This window comes from Eretmochelys imbricata, chromosome 5 (genome assembly GCF_965152235.1).
Source record: "Eretmochelys imbricata isolate rEreImb1 chromosome 5, rEreImb1.hap1, whole genome shotgun sequence".
NCBI classification, from domain to species: Eukaryota; Metazoa; Chordata; order Testudines; family Cheloniidae; genus Eretmochelys; species Eretmochelys imbricata.
The window spans coordinates 111,215,403-111,236,162 of record NC_135576.1 but is presented as its reverse complement, the minus strand read 5'-3'; the positions used below and the strand labels follow the sequence as shown (position 1 = coordinate 111,236,162).

At 43.3% G+C, this 20,760-nt stretch overlaps 1 protein-coding gene across 1 annotated transcript in view; it reads right to left on the bottom strand.

Moving 5' to 3' along the window:
• ADAMTSL1 (ADAMTS like 1) overlaps positions 1 to 20,760 on the bottom strand; it is a 689,739-nt gene that overhangs the window by 168,294 nt on the left and 500,685 nt on the right. Inside the window, exons 8-10 of the mRNA XM_077816448.1 lie at positions 15,894 to 16,020; positions 7,604 to 7,678; positions 5,456 to 5,613 (exon numbers count right to left, since the gene is read on the bottom strand). Coding sequence (XP_077672574.1) covers positions 5,456 to 5,613; positions 7,604 to 7,678; positions 15,894 to 16,020 — 360 coding nt within the window. The remainder of the gene's footprint in view (positions 1 to 5,455; positions 5,614 to 7,603; positions 7,679 to 15,893; positions 16,021 to 20,760) is intronic.

Sequence of the window (20,760 nt, the reverse complement as noted above, 5' to 3'; positions counted from 1 at the left end):
TTTTTCAATCTTCCCTCATAGGTCAGGTTTTTTAGACCTTTAATAATTTTTGTTGCTCTTTTCTGGACTTTCTCCAATTTGTCCACATCTTTCCCGAAATGTGAAGCCCAGAACAGGACACAATACTCCAGCTGAGGCCTAATCAGAGTGGAGTAGAGCAGAAGAATGACTTCTCGTGTCTTACTTACAAAACTCCTGCTAATACATCCCAGAATAATGTTTGATTTTTTGTAACAGTGTCACACTATTGACTCATATTAAACTTGTGATCCACTATGACCCCCAGATCCCTTTCCGCAGTACTCCTTCCTAGGCAGTCATTTCCCATTTTGTATGTGTGCAACTGATTGTTCCTTCCTAAGAGTACTTTGTATTTGTCCTTATTGAATTTCATACTATTTACTTCAGACCGTTTGTTCAGATCATTTTGAATTTTAATCCTATCTTCCAAAGCATTTGTAACCCCTCACAACTTCGTATCCTCTGCAAACTTTATAAGTGTACTCTCTATGCCATTATCTGAATCATTGATGAAGATATTGAACAGAACCGGACCCAGAGCCAATCCCTGCGGGACCCCACTCATTATGCCATTCCAGCATGACTGTGAACCACTGATAACTACACTCTGGGAATGATTTTCCAACCAGTTATGCACCCACCTAATAGTAGCTCCATCTAGGTTGTATTTCTCTAGTTTGTTTATGAGAAGGTCATGCGAGACAGTATCAAAAGCCTTACTAAAGTCAAGATATACCACATCTACCACTTCTCCCTATCCACAAGGCTTGTTACCCTGTCAAAGAAAGCTATCAGGTTGGTCTGACACGATTTGTTCTTGACAAATCCATGCTGACCGTTACTTATCACCTTATTATCTTCTAGGTGTTTGCAAATTGATTGCTTAATTATGTGCTCCATTATCTTTCTGGGTACAGAAGTTAAGCTGACTGGTCTGTAATTGCCCGGGTTGTCCTTATTTCCCTTTTTATAGATGGGCACTATATTTGCCCTTTTCCAGTCTTCTGGAATCTCTCCCATCTTAAATAACTTTTCAAAGATAATAGCTAATGGCTAGGATATATCTCTCAGATATTAACTCTCTCTGCTCACTTCCCAGCCATCTAGGGATGTGTGTATTGCAATGTAAGCCCAGGGTTAGCAGAACTCAAATTAGCAGAGACTGGGTTTGTTAACCTAGGACTTGAACATCTACACTAATTTGTAACCCCAGGTCAGGAATGCTTGTATCCTGGGTCCCAATCTAGGTCTCCAGCAGCTACACTGCATAATGTGGGCTCGAGTCCCATCACCCGTATCGCAGTCTTCCTAGCACCCTCCCAAAATGTGGCCACTCTAGCCAGAGGTGACACGTGGGGGGGGGGGACACGTGGGGCCATATGACTCCTAGATTGCTTGGTCATATGATGTGGCTGGGTCCCCTTCCTGGGGGGGAACTGAACCAGTGAGCTGTGAGCTATGCCGGTCAGGGAGAGGGAGAGGCAGGAGAAACAGCTGGAAGCTGAAGGGAGGGGGAAGGCTCATGACTCGAGCTGTTCCAGGGTTGTGCCCCCACCCCCTCACTATCAACAGGCATGGGTCATCTCTGGCTTTGTTCATGTTGCAGTGTGGGAAAACTTGACTGTCAACCAAACTTGACTGTCCAGAGGACAAAAAAGTCAGCCTGTGATACTTTCGGCAGACTTTCAGAATATGAGTCCAGTGGGGTTGAGTCTACACTGCAAAGGTCCTGGCTTAACTCAGGCTTGGACCCCATACCCCATGAGGTCTAGGGACCCTGGGTCAATGCGATTTGCGTGTAGATGAAAAGGGAATTAGGTTGGAGTCCGAGTTCAAACTATGGACTTTCACTGCAGTGTAGACTTACCCCAAGAGGTTTTCAGACCTTATGGAGCTGGCTGGTCTGTTTTGTTCCTCTATTACTGGAGCCAGTCAATTATTCAGCTACTCTACCTCTTTGGACACTCAGGGTATGTCTACACTTCAATTAAGAACCCATGGCTGGTCATGCCAGCTGACTCATGGGCTGTGGGGCTGTTTAATTGCAGTGTAGACTTCTAGGGTTAGGCTGGAGCCCAGGCTCTAGGACCCTGTGAGGCCCAGAAATCTACACAGCAATTAAAAACAGCCCCATAGCCTGAGTCCCAGTAACCTGAGTCAGCTGGCATGGGCCAGCCATGGGTGTCTAATTGCAGTGTAGACATACCCCCAGTCTACTTAGCTCTTTCCTCCTCTCCAAGAGCCCTATTTCTCCCAGCAACCAAAGCTTGTAGTAACCACTGGCTCCCCACACTGCCTGGCCACCAACTGCTTAAGTGGGAATTAAATGGAGCATTGGCCCCATGCTGGCCACTGCACAGGGGTGAGGAGTTTCACACATTATGGACACTAAAAACAACAACATGGAACTGTCAGGACAACTCCAGGCTTTCCCTCCTACATTTCTAGAGACCAGGATTCTTTAAAAACGGAGTTGGAGTTTGCATTCAATTCTCCTGACCATTCATATATTCTATGACCAAATTGTGGAAGCAGATGATGGGCGGCTGGACAGCACACACCTCTCTTCCAGTGATCTATGGACTCAAATACACCACTTACTATTACAAAGTAAAAGAAACTAAAACAATTATTTCAGTACAACTCCTGTAGCATTTTGCATGCAGTTGCTTCCTGCAATTCAGAACAATCAGTACCTAACCGTAAATAAGCCCAAATTTCAGTCCTCCTTTGGTTTCTCACTTCTGGTTGGCAACTTTTCAGCCAGTGGGAATGTAATGCTTGCATACCTGGGATTAAAACAAGTTTGCTAACTTGACTCTTCTAAATGAAAACATTTTCAGCCAATCTAATAAAGATCCTAGGAGTGTTTCAAGAGACAACAAGCCCCTGAACTAGAGCCCTTTTTATTACATTTTCACTTAGCTCTGTTTGCACAAGAATTGCTTTTCCAGGAAAGTAAATCAGGGCACCCTTTGCGAGGAAAGCTGGCTGCCGCCACTGTAGGGCCTTTAATTGGCTTTTCAGAGATACATTCGCTCTGCACATTGCAGGCAAAACACTCAGCGCTGTTACGGGCAAGCCTGGTTTGGTGTGGGGATGCCTGCATTTGTATATTCTGCCTTCTGAAGAGTTAGTCTCAGGGTAAGCCTGACAGAGGGAAAATCTAGCAACTAAAGATTTAAAAAAGGGGACTAATTAAATAGCAAAGAATAATGGGGCAGGGTTTGTTGTATTTGAGGATAGCTGTTGGCTAAATACACATTCATCTAGTCTGCTTCTGCTCTTACACTTACTGTGAGTAAAAACTGAAATTGTCTACATATTTAAATAATGAAGTGTGAGAAGGATTTTATTCCTGCTTTAAGGGCCTGATCTACAGCCAATGCAATCCTTGGAAAGATTCCCAGGGACTTCAAAGGGCTTTGGTTCAGGTCCTATATGCAAATTTCTATGCAACCTTAATGAGAGATACGCTAAAATGCCTCCATAATTTTCTTGTGTGAAAAAAAGAGGACAGAGCCTGTCTTTGCTTTTTGTGTATTATGCAGCACCACGTACTTTATCAGCATTTATCAAATAGCTCCTTATCTTCTTCGTTTCTTATTCTGCACTGAACAATTCCATTTTTATACTGCAACACAGGGACATTGTTGAGTCAAATTTGGCCAAAAATTTACCAGCAGGTTTTGGGAAGATAAGCCTTTACATAACCTAAGACCAATAGAAATGTTTCCCTGCATTTATTTATTTTTAATTCCAAATGAATATGTTATAAATAGAAAGCACAGCCATAACTTTCCCCTGGTACAACTGGAGCCCGTACATAGTGGCCTGGTGCTAGGGAAAACCTGAAAGCATTATCGACTAGAGACACATGATACCTTCCATTGAAATCAATGGCAAAATTTCTATTAAGGTCAATGGCAAGCAGGAGCAGACTGTAGAAGCTAAGCATTTGCAAATAACACCACCACTTAGCTCTTATATGGCATTTTTCATCCATGGGTCTCAAAGTGCTTTATAAAAGGATGAGGAAATGGAGGCATGGAGAGGCAAAGGGACTTGCCCAAAGTCACATAACAGAGCAGTGGCAGAGCCTGGAACACAATCCAGCTGTCCTGATGCTCAGTTCAGCACCCTGGACCATGTTGCCTCCAGCTATAATATTTCATTTGTCCAAGCCGAATGAAATTCCCAAACCACTAGTAAATAATGAAACGTAAATTAAATCTAACAATCTAAGCGAGGGTGTAATTTGTAAAACAAGAAAGGATTTTTTTAAATATATAAAACATTTTTAATTGAGAAAAGTCTTTTGAGTTTGGATATATTCAATCAGTGCTGTGGGGTGACATTTCAAGGGTTGAACTGCTCTCTTTAAACTATTCCCGCCTTTGACCAGGAAGATATAACTTCAGCTTGTTTTCCTTTGGCTCTTTGTTCACCAGACATTTTTGGTTGCGGGGTCTGGACTGGATTAGGGGCCGCTACCATGCTGAGAGAGACAGAGGACAGTGCTTTAGTGCACTGCTCCAATCCAATCCAATCACCTATCACATTTTCCAATACAGCATTCATACTTCCAGCTGCCACAAGGTCATCAGCATTAGCTTAAATCAAACGTCCTCTGGCTCTAGGTCCCATGATGAAAAATTTATGGAGTCCTGGACATGGTACAAGTTTTACAGCTTTATGGATGAAATCCTTCAGGTCTCTCTGACCTACTGAAAAAAGGATTACAATAAAATAAACCCCCAAATGTTCAGTTTTGTGTGTGCATTTTTCCTACAGAATGTGTGCATTGCTTCCAGCAATGTGTTTTGTATTACCTGGAAGAACAGAAAAGCGCTAATGGGAGGAAACAACTTGATTCTTATTGCCAGTGCAACACAAAACAGAACCTCCAAACAATACAATGGCTTCTCGACCAAAGCCATCTTGCTCACTTTGGGGTCTTGGGGCCTAGTTCTCTACTCTATTACACCCATTTTACACTTTCAGTGGGGCTACACTGGTATAAAAAACATCAGCATAATGGAGTGAAAACTTGGGACCTCAGTCTTTTTTTTTCATGTCACAAGCTAAGTAAGCTGCTTGGCTTTCAGTTTATACCTATCCCAGACAACATCTACTGAAAGTAATCTGCCTTCTCTTACCATTAGTCCATCTTTTCTGCATAAGACACACATGGCATGTGTGTTCCTTTCCATAAACTCAGTCTCCTTCCCAAAGAGCTTCCAGTGAAACTTTTATAATCTATTTATCAAGAAATCCAGAGAGGGTGCAGGAAATAGCCTTCTCCAAGCCCTAGATATAAACATTTCCTGGCAAAGGATGCTCTCTAGGAAAGATCCCTGTGGTCTTTCTGCTGCACCAACCTGGTTTCAATATGGGTTTTTGTTTTTACAAAGCCATGTTTGAGCCACCTCACCTTGACTGTGAAGTCTGCACTGAGAGGCCCAGACATTCTCAGTATCTCCTTGTCCGGAAACTTCTGGAAGTCAACGCTAGAATTGTCCACCAGGAAAGAGCCTGTGGAGCTGAGGCTGTTTTCTCCCTTCACGCCTTGCAGAGTCTTGGTTTCCAAATCTGACAAACACAAAAAAAGATTACCCAGAGCAGGCGAGCTCATGACAGTTACAAAATAATAATACCATGGGGATGGAGTGTAATAAATAGTAAAGGAAAACCAGGCCCAAATTAACCAACATACACTCAGTGCCTCTCGGGGGCAGGGGGTTGGAGGTGGGGCAACCACCAGATTTGTGTTGCTGGCATTGGAAATGACCAACACTGATTGCTGTTGCGACCTTGTACAAAGGGTCACAGAGCCACTCAGGTTTGGCCTGGACGCCCCTCCATCATGACGGGGAAGGGTGCGGGGGGAGTGGGATTGGTCTGGACAAATTTGAGTGAGTGCCATTGTGCCACGTGATCCAAATCCAAATCACAACCTAGTGACTTCATCTGTGCCCCACTGTCCCAAATCTTCGCTGAGGCAACATCTCATTCCAAAATAAAACAGGTCCCGGATCAACCTTTTCTCTCTTACTTCTAAAAATTGCCTCTCTTGGCTGCCATACAGTTTAATTCCATTGCAAAATTTTGCTAGCTTGGGAAAGAACATGTTTGCTGGGAGAGAAGGCAGGAGCAAGGGAAGAGGTAAAGTCATTCACAGGGAAAGGAATAACAACTACACTAGAGCAGGCCAGGAATATCCAAGGGTCCACTTAAAAAATTATGCATTTCAGAGGATTTGAACTTTTAAGAAAATGTTATGTATTTTTTGTTCTAGTTTATAACCTGTAATTTGCTGGTGATTATTCACAGCTCTAAATCTAAACAGCTATAAAAATATTAAGTAACTACTGCTATCTCAACACAAATAGCAGATCATATACTGGGATTTCCAAACACACCCTTTCCATTGTACCAGGATGCAAGCACTTTGGCGTGATTTCCTATGCATTTCAGCTCTGTGCTATTACTAGTGCTCTGTTAACGTTGACATATGGCCTGCTGTCTCTTACTGGGTCTACGCTGTCAGAAAGTTGTGTCCACACTTGGGGGAGAAAAACCACTACAGTATTTTGTAATTTCCCCAAATGCTACATCTTACCAGTTACACTCCTTTGAGTGTTTGGGGCTATTGTTAGAGAATACTGCAGTATTTTCTTCTATAAAAGCAGGGGAAGATTACTTGGCTCACTTGCATTTTGATCTATCTTCAGTGCCACTGCTGAAAAAGAGGCAGCAGGTGGTTGGCTACTGCATAGGTATGCAAGAGAGGGGAAGAGTGCAAAGGGCTTTCCCGCCCTGTCTTGTGTCCTTGCTCACAGACCAGTCAAAAGTTATCCACTGTATGACACAGAACTTGTGTTCTCCTGAATGCAGAGAATGTTCTCTGCTTGCACAGTCTGGGGTACATGGCACTCCAAAAAGTGCAGGGAGGAAGTAGGGCCATCGTCCCCTCTCCTGCTCCCTCCACACCAGCTGCAGATGTTGCAACCATGAAAGGGTTAGTCCAGTCAGTGGGCTCATCCCCTCTGGGGCAGGGTGACTCCTTAACTGAACAGTTTGGCTCTACACATGTGTATCCTTTCCATTCTTCTCACTGTGGATGAATAGGGTGCATGTGGGATAAAGAGAGCAAGAGATTTAAAGAAGAACAGAAGCATGTGCTAAACTCACGAGCAGTTTGATGACAGAGCTCAGCAGCAGAGAAGCCTGTACTCTAACCTCCTCAGTATTTCTGCAGTCAGTGGGATTTTTTTTTTTTTTTTTTAAAACAGAAGTGCTTGGCATCGAATGAGTCAGCCAAAAGATGAATACACAGAAACGGTTGAAAAACTGTGGAGGGACAGAAAAAGTCTGAGCCTTTGGCCACATTCTACTCTCTGATGCATGTGCAAGTCCACTGATTTCACTGGGATTGTCCAGAGCACCCGAAGGCAGAATTCTGTCCCGTGTTGAAATCAGTGATTTGAGAGAAAGAAACCAGACATTCCTGTTGTAAATAAAACACCAGAGGATACCAAGGATCTTATAAAGCAACACCACACCGGCTTTTTCTACTTACGTAAGTGATCAGGTCCTTTCAACACTAGACGAACATGCCTACTTCCATAGGGAACAGCGACAACAGTATCTTCCGCTGCAGAGAAATGCAAAAATGCATGGAGTCAGTAAGCAAAGGACACCCTCCTGTCTTCAACCAAGCATTGAAAGAGCTGTTCGCGGGAAAATTAAAAGCCAAGCTTTTGGTACCATAACCCCTCGTCCTCTCTCCGGCAAGTTCCGACAAAAAGCAAAGGTCAGCAGTCATCTTAAAGGGATGTTCACATTCCAACCTACTGATTTCATTTATACTCCACTGTTACCCAAGTGTCTAAAGTGGGACTGATAGCTTTTTATTTCACCTGACCTCCAATTAAAACAAAGCATCTCTTACTCTTCCAAATTATTTTGGCATATATATTTGTGCTGAATTAGGGAAGTATAAAAATATTCAAATGCTCAAAGGGAAAAGTCAAAGCACTGAACTCTAGAACTCCCTGTTCCTTCACATACTACATGATCCTCTCCCAGCTGAACCCTCAAAACCCTTTCCCTTCCATATGCCTTTGCATGCCACATGATCTCCCAGCTAAACTCTGCAACTCCTTCTCTATCTCACAGCAGACCCTACTAAGACATGCCCCTACTTGGTGGTATAATTGTGTTTTCCTTTCCATACCACCCACAACAAGCCATGGTAGTACACGGGCCCATTAGACCTTCAGCATAAACAGGCTCTTGGGGCCTGATCCTGCACCATTGAAGTCACTGGGAGCTTTGCCACGGACTTCAATGGGAGCCAGATTGCACCCTTAATGAGTCCAAGGCAATAGTCACTAATCTGCTCTCTCCTGCAGTTTACATGCTGCTGTTAGATCAATGATGCTAAAGAACCAACTATCTGAATAGCATCTTGGTGCTCTGCAGGGGTACTAAAGAGGGGAGAGTGTTGTGGCTCCAGAGAGCAGATTCCCCACCTTCCCGCTAATCAGCAGCTAAGCCAGGCAGGCAGGAGAGTGCTCAGCTGCACTCAGTAGCAGCCTCAGGCTGTTCCCTCCTACTCTCTCTGCTTCCTGTCTCCCCCGCGCCTCTCGAACTTGATGCTGACCGTTGAGGGCAGGAATGACAACAGTGTTGTCCCCCTCAAAGCTGAAATTTGCAGAGGATAAGCTATTACCAGCAGGAGAGTGGGGTGGGGGGAGAGAAAACCTTTTGTAGTGGTAAACATCCATTTTTTCATGGTTTGTATGTATAAGAACATCTTCTGTGTTTTCCACAGTATGCATCCGATGAAGTGAACTGTAGCTCACGAAAGCTTATGCTCAAATAAATTGGTTAGTCTCTAAGGTGCCACAAGTACTCCTTTTCTTTTTGCGAATACAGACTAACTAACATGGCTGTTACTCTGAAACTAACAGGAAGATCTGTACTGTCACTGGGACTTTCTGAACAGCAGTCAGACATAGGCAAGGAAAATAAAAAAATTTACAGTACTCAGGCCCAACCCTGGATCCTAGAATGCTGAGCATTTTTATTCAAAATAACTAATCATGAAATAGTTAACAAGGTCAACATTTTAATTGTCATTATTGTGGTTCAGAATCAATGCCCTGTTGCGATGATTAGGGCAGTTCAAACATCTCTTAGAACTATTCTTTCGGTCTGCAGGCTCAAGAAGATGACATGTGCTCTGTTCTCTCTTCTGTTTTATTCATAATCATAACAGCCAAAAAGTTATCCACTGTATGACACTGCCTCACAATGATTTTCCATAAAGGAAAGCTTTGGGTTCTTCGTAGATATATTTAAAATGCTGCAGACAGTGGGAAAAAGGTTGATGGAGCCTTTAAAATTACATCTATGAACATTTTTAGTACAAATGTATGTTCATAAAATTTAATGGACTGAGAGTGCTGAAAATAGAAAGTCTCTGTTTACCCATAGGTCATGGAAAGTGCAAGCAAAGACAAACTCTCCATTTTAGCCCTCAGTGTGCTCAGTTCAGCCTTCAAAGGGCTCCCCCCCATGATTCCCCACCCTTATTCTCTTGCAAAAAGTGATTCAGTGTCCACACTACTGTATGACCCTCTGATGACCAGATATTAGCACCTCTGTCAAATTCAGTGTATAGTTATGGAGTTTGTTTATAAGCCAAGTTAAAGTCTTGTAACTCAGTTCACTGAGTCATGTCACCGTCTAGACTTGTAGATGTAAGACCAGTTCAGTATTTACAATACTTTCTATCTAGCTGCCCGATCAATAGGCCGTGAATCTCATCTGGTCCAGACACCACAAAACTGTTCCCTTTTTTGGCCTGGTGCAGCTTTCATAGCATGAGTGAAATCCTGAATAGAAGATACAGCTTTCATATATGATTGGTTGGAATATCACTAAAGAAAGCTTTCTTCCTAGGGAAAATATTTGGGAGCCATTAAGTCATAATCAATTTAGGACTGTCAGTGCTGGGAAAAAGTTCAGCAAGCTTCCCTGCTGATGTCCTAAAGGATCTTTTATCAGCTGATGCCAGTGTGTTTTTGTGGAACAGTGGCCAAATAAGAGCTGACAGTATGTGTACATGCATGGCAAGGAGAGGCGGAGTAGGAGGAGTGGGAAGCCAGAGGAGAAAAAGACAGGGATTCTTTTATACAGTAATGATAGTAAGTTCATTCAATCAAAATTTGATTATCCAAACCCTGGTTAACTAGAACACTGTCTTATCAAAACTTTGGATATGTCCCTAAGGGTCTACTGAAGCTATTGTCCAAAAGATCTCCCAAATACTCTACTACCAGATCCTAGAAGCAGCACAAGTCTGAGCTGGGGTCCAACAGTACTGGACTGATCTCTTCTGCAGCACAATTGTGCAGAACCCTTAAGTGCTGCAGGGCTAAAGCTCCAGTCTCATGGAGCTCCTACACTTTGCAAAAGAGAAGCTTCAAAGCCAGCTAGACTTGGTGAAGCCAGCTAGTGTCTGTAACTGGGGGAGCAGCCCAGAGGATTTGAAGAGTATTGTTCAAGGTTTCCTGATGCTAATTAGTTTTCAAAATCTGCTGGGACAATTTTCTCTATTACCCTAACCCAATATTATCCAAAGGCTTCAGGTGTCTTCTGAGACCTTTGGAAAACTGAAGTTAAAACAGTCAACTGTGTTGTGTAATGTATCCTGCATGGGTGTGTACCTGGTATCATTCATGACAGCAAACACACGTTTCTTTCATTTTTACACATAGGTTCTTGTTCAATTATTTGACCTGCTATAGATTCTTACCTGTTTCACTGTATATTAACTGATTTCCCTGTTACCCTTGTGGCAATAATGTTTAAGGAACCCAGTAGCATAAGTATCTTTTCTTGCATGAGGCTCATGACTATGACACGTAGTTTCCCTGCTCATCCAATTTTCTGAGTGGGTTTCAGAAAACAGAATATAGTATCACATTTCCAAAAATGTTAATATTCTGTTTAAAAATGCTATATTTAAAAAAATCACTAGACCTCCCCATCTGTATTAGGAAGCTTATTGTTATTGTTCAGTAGCTCACACTGACAGCGTTCCCTTTGTTTTATGAGTTTTGTGCTGAAGAAAATAGAGAAAATTGTCCCAACAGATTTTGAAAACTGTGATTAGTGGCAGGAGACCTTGAACAGAGTCTTCAAATTAAAGACCTACTAATGTGCCATGGAACAATTGGAAAATCTTATTGTTTAAAGACCACTCAGATTATATCACATAACTTCTTTGCATTCTTTCTCTCTCCATTTTATTACTAGGGATATAATTCATTTGCTCCTATTGCTTCTTCTCCATGTGAAATCATAGCACATTCTTTGTGAAATGGCATCTCTCTAGGGGATTCCTTATTATCATAACATCCTGGAAAGTCTCAGCTTATGTAAAGCAGCAGCAAGACTGTAGTACCATTCTTGGGGCTTATGAGGAGGAGAAGGGAAGTGGACACATTTCTCCCTTGTCCCCAAGAAGAGACATGGTGGGAGTGGAAGAACACCTGGTGACTGAACTCACAGACAAACAATGTGGCGAGAAGAGGGTCAACTGGCTGCCCTATGAAGCTGAATGGAGAGAGGGTGGGAAGAATATGAGGCCTCTGGCTTCTTCCTCAGAAGATACATAGAGATATTGTGAAGGGGGAGCCCCTGGCTTGCTGGGTGGAGGGAGACAGAAGAATTGTGAAGGGGATTCAAAAGTCCATGATCACCCAACTCTTGATGTTTCACGACCATGCATAGAAATCCAAAGTCAGATCAATTCTCCTGGCTTTGGGTTTTGATGCAAAAAGTCTGCACAGTCCTATCAACAATACTCATGCTTAAGGGCAGGATCAGAAAAATAATCACCCTCTCCTGCACATTATCTAGTAGTATTGTATAAGGATGGGGGAGCTGTAACTACATTTGAAGCATATGAGAAAGACAAGGTAGATAAAGTAATATCTTTTATTGGACCAACTTCTGTTGGTAAAAGGTACAAACTTTCCAACTTTACAGAATTCTTCTTCAGGACCTGAAGAATGAATGCACTCTTTTGTACCAAGATCTTTTAATTATTTTAATGGGCGAAAAAGGGCATCGGCACAGGGGTTTCTCCTGTAGAAAAATGCAGGTGGGAAATCAAGGACACATCTTTTCCTACCCTGCTGCATTTCAATTGCTGATGCCTTTGGCACAGATAGACTGTCCCTATAAATACTGAGGAAGCCATTTCCGTAGCAAGTGCTAACTGTTTTAAAGTTCTGTGAACTTCTTCCCTTTCTGGCATTATCCTTTCCTCACCCATCTGCATGGTATAAACAGTGTGGAGAACAGAGTTGGATACAAGCACCAAGAGAAAATGAATTCAGTGTGACGAGCACAACAGCACGTTTGGGATGGTTTTGAGAAAATAAACCATTTCCAGCAACTCTTGGCACAGTACAAAAAAGCCGCTGCCCAATTCCTCCTGCACATCCTGAGAAATGCGTGTTTGTAAGTGTTCCAACTTACATTAAGGGAAATAAAATCATATACATGCCCATGGGACACCTACGATGACTTCTAGCCACCTGCTTCACATACGCGCCTACTGATTTTTCCTGTCTCACATAACAACATGGCTCAAAAGTCTCTTATTGCTGCCCTCAGAGTTGTTCCTGGGGGACACAGGAAAGAAGCATGAGAAAGGAAATGTGTCCTTCCTGGGCCAAGCAATTCTTTTTAAAGAGAAGGCCTGACAGGGCCGGTGCAAGGATATTTTGCGCTCTTGGTGAAACTTCCACCTTGCGCGCCCCCCCCCCCCCCACTTTCCCCTCCCCAGTCCGACAATCTCCGAAAACTAGTAAACTTAGCATTATAAACAACCTGTCAGAAAACGTAACGGCTGTTGTAATGTTTCTTTTTTACCTTTAAGGCGTTTCTATTTGCCATTGTCTCTGATGGTGTCCCATTCAAAGTCTTACTATTGTGCAAAGCTAAGCAACTGAGCCTTGCATTGCATCACCAGCCAGGTTAGGCAGGGTGACAAATCCCCCTTGCCCCAAAGGGCCATTATCCCCTGGTGACTAATTTCTACTCCAAGTCTATAAAGCAGACTTTTAAGGTAAATACATTATTCCTTCAATATGCACACATCTCACAAAGATTCTCACTCTTGACAAGTCACCAGCCTTGTGTAGATCCCTTCCACATTCCTCTTTGTGGGTAAGTGCCCCGTAAGACACATGTGGGGTGCAGCGAGTTTGTCAGGCCTGCGGTGACAGCTGTTTGTGAAGATCGGGGGCCCTTTGCCAAGGGCTGCTTGTGTCACAGTGAGCTTGGGGTGGCTGAGAGTATGGGGCAGGGCACTGAGGCTGGTGGGGCATGTAACACGCACTGGGCTGGAGGGCAGGCGGTGCTGGGATGGGGCAGAGGCAAGTACCTGTCAGTCTTCAGCGCTCGGGCTGCGCCAGGGTCAGCAGCCTCTTCACCTAGAGGTCTCCCCTCTTGCCCGGGGGCCACTCCTCCTCTCAGGCTCCCCGGACGCTGCCGCCGCGGCCACCTGGGAGGATGCGAGCCGGGGGGGGAGGCACTATGGAGGAGACGTAAGGGGCCGGGCTCGGCTGGGGCCCTGCACCTGCCGGCCAAGAGCAGCAGGAACCGGGTGCCGCTCGGGGGGGGGGAGCCGGGTGGCCCAAGCCCAGGGTGGCGGCAGCCTCCGCAGCAGCAGGGGCAGGCGGGCAGCATAGCCCGCCATGGGGCAGGAGAGTCTGCACTGTTGCTGCTGCTGCTGTTTCGAAGGCTTCTGCACCATACGGCAGGGCCGGGGAGCCTGAGAAGAGGAGTGGCCCCCGGGCAAGCGGGGGAGACTCTGAGGTGAAGAGGCCGCTGGCCCTAGTGCGGCCCAAGCACTGGAGACTAACAGGTACCTGCCCCTAAGCAAGAGTATAAAAAAAAAATTGGGGGGCACCGCTTTTTGATGCCCCCAAATCTTGGTGCCCTAGGCGGCCGCCTAGTTGTTACACCGGCCCTGAGGCCTGAGATTAAACTGGCCACTACTCAAAAGTCACCACCCATCCCAGAGAACAGATGAGGCCCTGATCCTGTGAACACTTAAGTACATGTATACATTTTACTCTTGGAATTAGTCCTACTAACTTCAGTGGGACTATTCAGATGAGTAAAGTTATCCATGTGCTTAAGTGCTTGCAGGATCAGGGCCTAAGGGCCTAATTCTGTCTTCAAACAGGCATGCATGACTTGCACTGGGTGAAATTTTTGGTCAAATAGTAAATTTGCTGAAAAACACAGTTTTGGGGCAACTGAAAATATTTGCAAATGTTGGTTAAATCAATTATTCCCTCAGTTCTATGCATGACTCCAGTTTGTTCCTCTGGAAGTCACACAGGAAAATCCAAGAGGGGAACTGGGTCTAACTGAGTTTCTTAACCTGGTTTTTCTTGTCAGACGTTTGATGCATGCTGAATGATAATGGAGAGAGGTTACCTTGTACCTCTCCACCACATACATGTATCTGCCTGTTGTTTCTTGTCTTATACTTAATTGCAAGCTCTTTGGACCATGGACTGCATTTTAGTTACGTGTTTGTACAGTGTCAACATGATCCTTGTACCATGATCCTCGATGGGGGCCTTTAAGTATTACCACAGTACAAATAAATGATAATAAATATGAGCTATTCATAACATACATTTGTAAATAAATTCAGAAGTGATTTCAAGTCTGAGGACTGCACAATCTGCTCATGAACATTTCAGAGGTGAGATTCCACTCCTTGCTTTATGAATTATTCCCTCGGCTCTGCCAGACGCAGTCCTACCTCAACAACGCCAACTCCTTCCACAGATGATTCTTTTCCCTCCTCCATACAACAGAAGGTCTCAGCCCTCTCCCTCCTGCCTCAGTTAGCACATTAAGATCCAGAAGGTCACTGTGTTAATGAGTGGTGTGTGCTGTGCTCCCTGCTTAACAAGTTATTCTCTGACAGAGCAAAGATGATTCTGTAAACAAACGCCTCTTATTGTTCCCACAGAAACCAAATGCAAATATAAAGAGCAAGATATCCAACAGGAATCCACAAATGTATGTACACACCCTCACACGAAATTACAGTGTTATTTAAAACTTTTAGATCACATACCATGTAGCATTAAAAAAAAAAGAATGATAAAAATATAGAGCTGGCTCATGTAACTCCAATGGAACTCACTGAAAGCGTAAAGAACGTGCAGGAATTGTAGGACAAAGCATGAGCTCCCTTAGGGTTAGACTCAGCTGATAGCGTAAAGCATAGCTATACCATCCCAAGAGGAGCTCTGGTGTAGAAATGTGCCCAGAAAGACATGCCAATTCCTCCTCCGCTCCCTCTGGTACTGGTGGGGTGACATAAGTTACTTCTTCACCCTTAGTCAGGATGCAACACACTCCAGGCTATGTGCCCAACCAGCTAACCCGAGTAGTGAGTGAAGTGGATGAAGCCAACATTCTTCCCATTCCCTACCCACTACCTCGAAAGGGGGAGTAACGGGCAAGAAAGAGAGGCTTTCCCACTCTCTTCCCTCTGCAGAGCACCACAATCTGAGCAGTCCTTACTTGGCCAAGGAGGGGTTATTGAGGATGGGGAGGACATGGCCTGACTCCACCTTACTCACCTGCATGGCTTAGTAAGGCCTGGGGACAATCTAGCCTTTAAGAGGCTTGTGTACTTCACTAAGAAGAGGAAAGTTGGCACTTTACCCGCCTACTTGTCCCTCTGACACCTCATCACCACTTTCAGTTCAGAAGGCTTGTTCTTCCCTTTGAGGTTAAAGTCAACAGCTTACGTTTATTTGCTGAGAGCTGGGATTTAAACTGGCCTCGAACCAGCCGGCAGGTGGACCCATCGCCATTGCAGACCCCACAGTTATCTTCCTTGACAGTGCTTCCCAGCTGGTGATCACAGCCAACGATCTGACAAGAAAGAAAGATGTGCAGTTCAAACTGAGCACCTACGGACTGCTGGATCCATCTCTGCAGCTAATTACCGCCAAATTTCTCTCACATCATCCCCAGAGGGCCATAAAGTACATTAGCAATGAAAGAATCTGAATGAATCTGGCTGAGAGCTTGAATTGAACTCAGGAGCTAGATACTCAGCAGGTCTGCACTAAATGGCTTTTGCAGTTCAGAGAAAGAAAAAGCATGTTGATTTTTTTAGGGTCTTGTGAATGCTTCTTGGTAACGGTCCTATCAGAGATAACATTTTTAAAAGGTTTGTAAAGAAAAATATATGATTCTAGTTAGACTGATAGATACTTACAGAACAGATAACTAAAAAGCTCTGCTGTGATCTCAGTGGTGTCTTACCTGATATGCAGTTGGGAAAACCATGTGGTTTTAATTACATTTGACAATAATCCCACTCCACACAATCAAAGCCTGTATTCGGATAATGTTAAGGATTTGATGAAGGAGGGGAAGAATAGTTAAAACAAAGAACTGAGAGCCAGGAGATCTGGATTTTATTCCCAGCTCTGCAATAGGCTCTCTCTCTTTGGGCAAATCATTTTAGTTAAAATTTTTAAATTTGGGTGAACAAACTGGGGTCCTAAATCCAGATGTAGGCTCCTAAACAACCTGTAGTGCCCACTGAAGTAAATGGGATTTAAACTTTTTTAAGCCTGGGGTGAATTTGGTCTTTTATCTGAACTGATCCTGGACATGAAATTATGGAGTTTCACCCAACATTGCTTTAAAGCCAAGAAAATAAGCAAGTCCATATTACACATATTAAATAAGCATGAAAGGCCTCCTAGCACTCTGGCTTCCAAAGCCAGCCATGGACCAGGCTTGTACATAAAATTCTTTTCTACAGTGTTTGTGCTAAATTTAGAATAGATGTAAACAGTAGTGAGTTATGAATAAAGTGTTAACCTTAATGCTAAATCTGCATGCTTCCGTGGGCTTCACTTAAATTCAAAGTGCCAAATTTTAGAAGGCGATTATAACAGGTGCGGCTGTAAAAATGTATGCTCATCAGCTGGGCTCATAAAAACACACATGTACATGTGCAAATTGGGTTACTGAGCACTACAATAATGGTGCATGCAAATGGGTTTTTAGACACAAGTCCCTGACTTATATGTGCATATGGTTGTTTGTGTTCTGCTGGGCTTTGCTGAAACAAGGGGTGTTCCAATTATTTTTGTCAGCTCCCCCTTTATGCTCTCCTGGGAAACATGTGGAACCCGTTTAATGTTATGACTTAATATTAACTTTTTAGTGGTTTAGTTTCTCTCTCTTTTTCTCTTTTTTTTTTAAAACTTAAAAATTGTGTAGTAATTGGCCCTCAATTACTGTCCCAACTGGCAGAGGGCACACCGTACCATAACCAACATCAGGCCTGACATACTCACTGCCCCAACACATTTTTTTCATAACCTGTATTTTAAAAAGTGTCCTGTTAGGTATCATATGCAAACTAGTAACATGCTGGTCAAAAATGTGTATGGAGGTGTATAAAGAATTAGAGATGTGTGATGGAAATATGGTCTCAGAAGGGGTTTTGCAAGCAGGGCATACACACAGCCTGTCCTAGACAAAGGAAAGCTGTTTTGCCTGTCTTCCTGCCTATTCACTGAAATTTAATTGAAATTCATTTTGGAGGACAATGAAAAGCAATCTACGTAGAAAGGAAACAGAGCCATAAAGCTAAACCAGCAGGGGGAAAGACCTCTTAAAGATCATAGGGGATGGAGCCTACACCCTCAGGAAGCCTTCTTGGTTCTTGAAATGGAGACAATAGACTTTGGGAAACATAAGCAAAGGCAGAAAGCCATTTTGGCATCCATGATAGGGGACAAAGGATGAGCAGCATCCTAAGAGATCACGAAAAGTGGATCCTCTTAACCTAACAACAAAGAATAGCTGGAATTGACTACAGGTGAGAAACCTGCTTGGATAAAGATTATAAAGTGCTGAAATTAAGTTTTAGTCACGAGAAAGCATGTTTTGTTTGACTTATAACCATACCTGTGTTTTCTGTTCTACTTATTGTAACTTAAATATCTGTTCTTTGTTAATGAACATATTCTTGGTTTTACTACAAAACCATCTCAGTGCTGTATACTAAACTGAGGGGTGAAGTCCTCAGCTAAACGAACAGGCTGGCGCACTCTGCCTGTTTGGAGGCAGTAAACTTAATATCTTCTGTGAGTATCCAGTGAGAGGCACTGGACGCTGCACGGGAGATGGTTTTTTGTGGGGGGGGATCAGGACCAGAAGCGCTGTTGGTGTCACCCTGCTAGGAGTAACCAGGCTAGTGGAAGTTGGGCTGAGGCCATTGTGCTGCGAAGAGGCTGCTGCTGTCAGGGCTCTGATCTAAACCTGCACAGCACAGAGGCACCCAGGGTTACAGGTCACATGGTGACAACCCCTTACTGGTCTGCGTGAACCCGCAAAGTGTCACAGTAATAATAATGATATTACTCCCTGTACCATGAAAGCTCCTTCAATTAATGTTAGTCACAACACACTATGTAGACTTATTTTAAAACACAATAGGGTCAAATTCAGACTAGACAGAACCAGACAATTTCTTTGACTTCACCCACTTCAACCCTGTTCAATTTGGCATATATATTTATGTGTGAAGCCATAATGACTCTATAGAAGCTAACAAAGGCCACGGGGTAAATGTTAAACATTTTTGATCAGATATACATGTACAAAAACTGCCAAGATAGAAAGAGACACTGTTCAGCTGTGTAGCAGATAAAGATGAAATAATCAAGTTTATAAAGTTACTTCTAACCTGAGTGGAAACTACTTACTCCATTTGAAGCTTCTGCATATAGGTTTATGAATCCTGTGGGTGGAGCCATAATAGACCTAATTTTACATTGTCAATCTTGACCATAAGTCTAGGGCCTCGTCTACATGCAAACTTGTACAAAATAACTAAGCTGGCTTTAATTGGCACCTTTTGTTATTTCAGTACATATTCTGTGTGTGGACACTTTGATTCTGAAACAAATATCCACACACACACTTGCACTGAAACAACAAAAAGTGTGAATTACAACTGACCAGTCAGGCTATATATGTTTTTTTTCTCCCGTATTAGGACACTAGGATATGAAATCAGACAGATACAACTGCATGATTGAAATACTTTTGCATGGAGCTGGATAACAGCCCACACCTACATACTAGGCAAAAAGGCTCCTGTTGAAGATCCTGATGCCAGAGGAACTGCAGGCATTTCCCCTTCCTCGATCCTGGCACCACACAATAATTTAAAGGTATGCTCCACAATGGAATGCAAATCTAAATGTGCCCACGCATACCTCATACTGCAAAGCACATCTGAATTCCTTTTGGTGTGAAAGGGCCTGGATATAAAAACAAATTCTGTTCCATCCATCCAATTTCAACATCAACTTTTATCCCCTTAAGCCTTCATAACTTTGCTTGTGACTCATCAACAGTCATATCACCTCTGGCTGTGATCTTATGATATCTCATTTATAAACTGAGCAATGTTGGACCAGGTCAGCACTTGGATGGAAGACTGCCAAGGAAAACCTCAGGTGCTGGAGGAAGTTGTGTTTGTGATTCATTATTCTTTTTGAGACGATATGGAGTCATTGACCCAGCAAGGCACTGTTCTGCTGGAAGTGCTGTATTTTAAATGGGACAAAATGGCGTTCTCTAACCGCTTGTATTCACTAAAAATCCTATGGCACCGTATACAAGATCAGAGGTGTTAACCTCACTGTCCTGGCCAAATTCTAGTTTAGATCATTATATTCTGCCTGAGTAAATTCCTCTGCAGTTTTACCTGGACATAGTATTTTCTTCAGTTCTTCTCCTAAATTGCTGCCCAGTTTTGTTGTACTCTAAGTTATTTATGTCAAAGTATTTAAAATATCCCCATCCAAAACTCCAGGCCCCTTTTAAAGGTTATAATAAAAAAATCCTTATAGCAGATGGACTGGACCAATTGTTCCTTTCAAGACAACAACTGGACCAAAATTAAAAATGTTCCCCCCTGAAAAAACTTTCCCTCCATCTCATTCTTCACCCCTTCCTGCTCGAGGAAAAGCCTGGGAAAACAGATGTGTTATCTGTTAAATGGCTGCCACGTTCCATTCCCCAGAAGTATCTGTATTTAAGTGAGGTGGCTTGGGGGGAATGGGGAGAAATGATTTCTGCAGAGTTTGTAATGAGCTTGGTGATTCTTTAGGACGAAAAAAGATGTATAAAATCCTTTTGTGGAGTTTACAGGAAAGAAACTGTACAAGTTGGGTCTGTACTTGACTATGGTAAGTCAACTTAAAAAAACACAGAGCTCCTGAAATACCAAAGAGGCTGAAGCAACTCATCTATGAGTATAATCATTCCTTCCTCCACTAGCAGAGGGAATCTAGATCTGGTGGAGTTAGGGTAGGGGCGTGCCAGCTCTGTAACATTATTTTCACCTCCCTAGGACCTCACGAGGTCCTCTGCAAGGATCAAGAGCAGAAAGAGGGTGAGAGCAGGGCTATGGATATAACCACTATCCATGGCATTGTATCCCCAGAAATGCAATGCTCACTCAGTCAGCACTCTTTCTCTTCCTTCTCCATCTCTGTAATGTGAATCAATTCCAGAGAAGAGGTTCTGGGGTAATGGACATCAGTGCAGTAATAGGAGCACAATTCCTAGATA